This window comes from Hibiscus syriacus, unplaced genomic scaffold, assembly GCF_006381635.1.
Source record: "Hibiscus syriacus cultivar Baekdansim isolate YM2019G1 unplaced genomic scaffold, ASM638163v2 tig00112281_pilon, whole genome shotgun sequence".
In the NCBI taxonomy this organism is placed as follows: Eukaryota; Viridiplantae; Streptophyta; class Magnoliopsida; order Malvales; family Malvaceae; genus Hibiscus; species Hibiscus syriacus.
In genome coordinates, this window is record NW_024063292.1 from 1,528,000 (window position 1) to 1,534,724 (window position 6,725).

The following is a 6,725-nucleotide window of genomic DNA, read 5'->3' on the forward strand; positions in this document are numbered from 1 at the left end:
ACAAGTAGAGGCATTCATTCATAATCGTATGACGTATCGAGTCAAGTTCACATAGACAATCAGTTTCGATCAGGTTTATAAACATAATATCCGGAATTAAGGATGAATATTTAATTAAATTGAAAGTTCAAATTTGAATAATATTCAAACTTTATATATTTATCTATATTTATATATGTAATATATATATATATATATATATGAACAGAACTTAAAATCTATTCAACTAATTTCGAATCTTATTTATAACTTCAAACTTTATTTTTCGAGTCTTATTTATTAAAAACTTCAACTTTATTTTGAATTTCTTTTTCAAGTCAAAACTTTTAACATCAAATCTAGTCAAAAACTTCATTTTTTTTAACTGAATCGAATTTTATTCACCTTATCAACAATTACAATGACCAACAAAGCTGTGAGAGCACAATTACTACAAAGAAACATTTTATAAATGGCATTTGACAAGGCAAGGCAGAAGACATTATCTGTATTTGTTCTATATATCACAACTGACCGTAAATCAAATTCAAACTTCAATATTATTCATTGGGTTCAGTAAGTGGGGGAAAAACATATTTAAAACCGTACAACCGATACTCCTGCTCCTGCCTGCATTATCCCACTTCGGAAGGATCAATTATCACGTCTGCCTTCAAGCTAAAAGCAGACAACAGAAACCAACTCAGTTCTTGTGCTGCATTCTCCCACTTTCTGCTCCGGCGTAAGGATCGATCGTCACATTTATAACGGCTGGCTTCCTTGCAGAAAAGGATTCAGAAAGGGCGGATTTTAATTCATCAGGTGTCCCTACAAGGTAACCCTTCCCCCCAAATGCTTCCATTACAGTATGGTAAGCAGCACCCGGAACAAATGAAGTGGGGGCAGGATCATGTTCGAAAGGGCCTGTAACTTCTTCAGGGCTCCTACGGTCACCACCGTAGACACCACCATTGTTAAAGACTATCACTACAACTGGCAACTTGTATCGAACCAATGTCTGCATTATAAGACAATGGTAAACACATCATATTCAAAAGATGCACAATAAAAAGCTGCAATCAGAAAAGGGCATAAACCAGAAAGAGCGACTATTTTGGAGATTCTTAAAGCATCTTTAAAAAATAAAATAAGAAGACAACTCTTCGGGGATTTAATAGAGAGAGAAAGAACATCAAGAATAGGACGCATCAAACAAAAACAAATTGCCCTTCATTGTGTTATTCTCAAACACCAAGCTTTCAGCAAACAACTTTGCTACTAATCAAACAACTGCTATCTGACTGATTATTACAAAATAAATAAAGCCTCTAATCAAAATTTTCTTTCACAATTTGGCTAACTTGGTCAAGAAAAGCAAGGAATTTGTCTTTCGCCAAAAAGTCAAAAACAAGGATAAGATATAATACATAGCCCCTCAAGAACACTATCACCACTACCTTAGGCGGGATTAGATTAATAGAAAAATAAAATTAGTTCAATCTTAATAAGCAACAGGAAGTGTAATATTAAACCTCTTTACAAAACTAATATCAACATAAGCATTCGCATTATATTTCTTCGTGGCATTAAACATAAAATGCCCAAGAATAGGAATAATAAACTTAATTGTCCAAATGACACTTTAACATTAGGAAACATACCTCAACCTCCATTGCACTGAACCCAAATCCCGAGTCGCCTTCAACCGCAACCACAAGCCGATCAGGATTAGCCACAGCAGCTGCAATGCAATAACCTAAACCAACTCCCATTGTCCCCCAAGTCCCTGCATCCAACCTAGTCCTAGGCTCTGTCTGAACCAAAACGGACCTACCAACATCCATAGTATTCGCCCCTTCAGAAACCACCACCGGAGCTGGACTTCCAAGCCCCAAAATAGCATCTCTTATAATTCTCATAGGAGTCAAAAAGTTAAACGGCACAACATCTTTTGCCAACTGAGCTTCCATTTTCGACATATTATCCTTCACCTTCTTCGAAGTAGCCTCAACCCAAGGATGAGACTTCCCCAAACAAAAAGGGTCATCTTCAATCTCCTTATTAATCATCTCCAAAACCTTCTTAGCATCCCCAACTAAACCTAAATGGGGGTTTCTCAACTTAATCTTCCTCGTAAACATCCACTAAGATGAACTTCACATCTTTATCCCATTTAGGACTCTCCCCAAAATGCAATAACCAATTGAGCCTTGCCCCAACCACCAACGCCACATCGCATTTACCGATGGCAAGTGACCTCGCGGCACTGGCAGCCAACTCATGGTTATCGTTTACCAGTCCTTTACCCATTGGAGTTGGCAAAAAGGGGATTCCCGTTCTTTCAATAAACTTCCTTAGTTCTCCTTCAGCTCGGCCATAAGCCGCCCCTTTTCCAAACACAATCAATGGCCTTTCCGCGTTCCTTAACAGCCTAACCGCCTTTTCGATCTCGGAACTCGGCGGAGCTTTAGGTTCTTCAAAAGACCGTCCTTTCACGACCTCAGTCAACAATTTCTCAGCTTCGGATTCATTTATCGTTTGATGCAGTACATCGGTAGGTATATCCAAATAACACCCACCGGGTCTACCCGAAACTGCATGATCCAAAACCCTAACAACACAATTGGGAATATCCTTGATATTTTTGGCTTTAACCGAGAATTTCGAGAAGGGTTTCACAGCTTCGATCTGATCAAGCTCCTGGAAATCCCCGCGGCCGGCATCCTTCTGGTCGGAGGAGCCGGAGATCATGACCATGGGCCAGGTGTTGATCATAGCATTCGACAAGCCGGCCAGACCGTGGACACAACCAGGACCGGAAACGGTCAAGAGAAGACCGGGTCGACCCGTGAGGTAGCCGTAAGCTGAAGCAGCGTAACCAGCAGATTGTTCGTTGTGACAAGCGATGAAACGGATACCCAATTGGACCGCACGGTTGGCGAGAGAAGTTACGGGTATACCCACGACGCCAAACATGTGGGTAACGCCGAAACGGGCAAAGGACTTAGCTGCTAAAACATTGCCGTCGAAGCACTCCGACATCTTTCCTCTTTACCTTTTTTTGGATGAAAGTTAGCGTGGTGAGAAATCTAAATAAACTAAGAATTTATTTATAATTGAAAAAAGAAATTATCAAGTGTGGGTGAAGGAAGGCAAATTGACAGATAGTTTGTTTGAGTGTTAAAATGGGGTTTTGCTTTCGTATGTTTGATGGCCAACTTAATTCAATTTTCCATTCATTGGGATTGGGATTGGGATTGGGATTGGGATTGGGATGCGGTGGAGGTCATTACCGACACCGTTTTTTCTTTGAATTATACAAAGTTTCTTTTTTTAAATAGAATATGGTTTTGAACTTTGAATAATTGACCGTCCAACCTAGTTGATAGAGCACAAAGTTTTTAATTTTGTAGTTATAGTATCGAGTCTCACTGAGGGTAATTCATAATTTAGAGATCTTCTATGGAAGTTGCTCTCAACCTGATGTTGGAGTCAGCCTACTATCATACCTCTCCTTACCCCATTATATATGTGAATAAGATCAATTAATTTTTTTTAAAACTTTAAACGCTACTAGAAAACAAATCAAAAAGAGTTTATGAACTATTAGATCCAAGTGTTTAAGAGATAATTACTATAGGATTAATTTGATGAAAATGTTATTTTGTAATATTTAGAGAAAAGCAAATTTGGCTTTGGGTTGGACAAGCATGAGTGTCGCCTCGCCTGTAGCCATCCATCACGCATGTGTCCAAATCCAATCCGTACACGTCACCAGAAAAATGCCACTTTGTGACGGTGGCTATATACCTAAGACAAATAATTTCCCCAGTCGAAGCTTTTCCTCGGGTCAAAATGAGCATCTAGCAAAACCTAAACTTTCTTTTCTATCGATTCTTAAAATTTTTGATTGCATCTTCCCACCATTCCATTGCCAGGTCTTGCAACTAGGCATTAAATGATGCAATGCATCAGCATTTCGATTAGGTAACCAATTTTGACCAGGGCATGGATATGTCTCGTGTTAATCCTTTCAACATGCCTCTTCAACCAGGTTCTCAGTTTTGAGCTTTACCTACTAAAACTCAACCTACACGTACGACCATGATCAAACCCATTTGTATTACTGCATAATCACCGAGCCCATTCGGATAACACTTCAGCTCCTCCTCACCTAATTCACCTAGAACTCCATGGATGACTACCAATGCAGGTATCAAATACCAACCATTTACAATGTAAAAAATAATGGCACATATCCATTAATTGACTAAGTGGTCCAAGATGTTTACCTTATCCCACCTTGCGTGAGTTTAAATCTCCACATTTACCAAAATATAATACCTCTACGTATTCAAATAATAATACATATCTGAATCCACAATACTCAAATCTACAAAAAGCAGACCCACATTGATGACCAAGACCGAACTGATTTCCATTACTTCATGATAACCACAGCTCCGTGGTATATGACCATAATTCCAATGCAAGTGTCAACCATTTGCAAACAATGCACAAAACAGTACGGGTAGATAGATTAAGCATTCCGCTCATAAAGCAATGATTTTCCTTTCCTATTCACTCGAGCTTGTAAAATAAAAAAGTCAAAATATAATAATATGAAACTCACTTTTAAAGTCAAATTTAAATGATTCTGACACAAGTCATAATCAACAAAATCTCAATGCCTGCAAGAGCAAGGCAGAAAAGGCGGTTGGGACAACAAAGCTAAAGACAGTGAAACTAAGTTCCTTTAGAAGGTATATTACAAACTTGGAAATCCAATTTTAACTTTCAAGTTCCTAAGCAAGTCATCATAGTGAAACAGTTACTCAGAAACAAAAACAGCCAAATCAAACCCAGCACTTCCAAATCATTACTTCATTAAGCATCCTCATCCAACGTCAAACTGTGCTTCATATTTGAAGTTCAATCCGTGAAACAGTTACCAGGTTATCCATCTTGAATACACCATATCTTCTAATAAGAAATTTTAAGGTTCCTGATGTTCTTTTGGATTTGGTGCAGCAGAAAGTTCCTCATCTTTGTCATTTCCAACAGGGTGATCAGATGGAAGGGGTTCCTCGTTTCCCACATTTTCAACAGGGTGATCAGATGGGGTTTCTTCATTGCCACCACTCTCAGGGTGGAAATTTATGGGGAACTTTGTCACCCTGGGTTTATCAGTCAGAATATTTCTTTGGACTTTCTCAGTCAAGACCTTTGTGGGAGGTTCCTCTCTAAGCTTCTCATCATCGTAATCATTGTTAACATAGTAGCCCACTCGAACAAACTCCTGGCCAAGATACGAACAAGTTAATAGAAGCACTGTGACACCTATAATATCTTCTTCACGAATCTTTGATGGGTCTGGTGGGTCTGCCTGCAACATATTCAAGGACAAAGGTAAGAAATTAAGACAGATACATCAATCCACAACTAAAACCGAGTTAGTTGAGATTACCTGTAATACAAAACGGTAATTTCCAACATTAACAGGCCCAACAAGTACACTCTCCAGTAGTTGATCATAAGTCTCATCTTCTGCAGATCCAACGTAGATAAGTTTCCATTCTAAATCTGCCGATCCAATAAAACATGGATATTTTAACCTCAAAAAAGACATGAAGTAAACAAAAACATAGCATTAATGGGTAGACAGATATGGATGGTAAAGTCTTGTATTAGATTAATACAACACATCCAGAATGTATTCATGAAACTAAGTTCAAGCGACACGTACAGCTAAAACATACAAAATCAGATCACTGAGCTGAAAAGCTTCTCTTCTATACATAGAATCAGCATTCCACATTTCTTTATTCTAGAAACATTAGAATTCTTTTGTACAAGATGACAATTAGCAACCATTCTGCTTAATTCTGGAACTCAAGTCAATACTGTATGTTCTGGCATAAATTGTATCAAAATATCCACGTATGCATTCTTAACATTCTAAAATTCTATTCCTCTGCTCTTAAGGATATTCTTAAAGATTTATTAAACGGCAATCCATTGGAAATCAACATGCAAAATGCCAAAATATAGAGTAACAGAAAGCTTTACAACTTAAGACAAGTTTCTTATTTCTTTTCCATCTAACATAAAGCTTAGCTTTCTACAGAGAAGAAAATACAAGAAATTCCTACTTCTAAGTTTTACTCTTGAAAGAAAATATTATATAGACTGGTAAAACCAAAACTTGCTAGTGAAGATCAATTTATGCCTGGCCCAAGCCCTAACTTTCTTCAATAAAATTGCAAAGCCTAACCCACAATTATACCACCAATAAACTAAAATATCTTATTCAAGCATACCAAATCTTTATTTTCGTCCCACCATTTTCTCATTAAACAAACGGGAGGGGGAAAGAAAGGGGAAAACAACTCGTAGACTTTAACCTCAACCAAACCCTAACTAAAAAAACACAAAATACAAAAAAAAAAAAAGAATTAAAATCTAAAAAGCACTGAAACCCAAAAAAAATGCTGAGAAAGAAAGGGTACCATCTTTAAGAGGAGTCAAACACTCGTAGGAGATCTCGAACTGAAAAGCAGACAAGAAGGACGCCGGGTTATCCAAAACGGTAACGTTAGTAATGTTGACGGAACTCATTGTCTCGAATCAGAGAGAAATTACACTATTTGCTACTCTATTAATCCAAACCCTAACTTCTCGAAAATTCATCGAACTCTGAATAAAGACCTAATTTGAAAAGGGAAAAGGAGGAAAAACAAAATATA

General features: G+C 37.7%; 1 protein-coding gene and 1 pseudogene across 2 annotated transcripts; both read right to left on the minus strand.

The window, feature by feature from the left end:
• Positions 1-501: 501 nt before the first annotated feature.
• LOC120177112 lies at positions 502-3,074 on the minus strand (annotated as a pseudogene).
• Positions 3,075-4,722: 1,648 nt separating this feature from the next.
• LOC120177104 (probable histone chaperone ASF1A) lies at positions 4,723-6,725 on the minus strand. Of its 2 annotated transcripts, XM_039183345.1 has the most exons (4): positions 6,489-6,725; positions 5,447-5,562; positions 4,979-5,365; positions 4,723-4,938 (listed from the first exon to the last, which is right to left on the minus strand). In XM_039183345.1, exons 1-4 carry the CDS (start codon positions 6,595-6,597, stop codon positions 4,936-4,938), a joined length of 615 nt encoding a protein of 204 aa, XP_039039276.1. In that variant the 5' UTR covers positions 6,598-6,725; the 3' UTR covers positions 4,723-4,935. The 2 variants fall into 2 exon arrangements, with proteins under 2 accessions (XP_039039276.1, XP_039039277.1); XM_039183346.1 differs by lacking the exon at positions 4,723-4,938 and having other exon boundaries at positions 4,950-5,365.

Coding starts and splice junctions, on each gene's coding strand:
- LOC120177104 (XM_039183345.1), bottom strand. CDS start 6,597: ATGAGTTCCGTCAACATTACTAACGTTACCGTTTTGGATAACCCGGCG. Junction 5,563..6,488: donor TTTGACTCCTCTTAAAGATG/GTACCCTTTCTT, acceptor TTGGATCGGCAG/ATTTAGAATGGAAACTTATC. Junction 5,366..5,446: donor ATTACCGTTTTGTATTACAG/GTAATCTCAACT, acceptor AATATGTTGCAG/GCAGACCCACCAGACCCATC.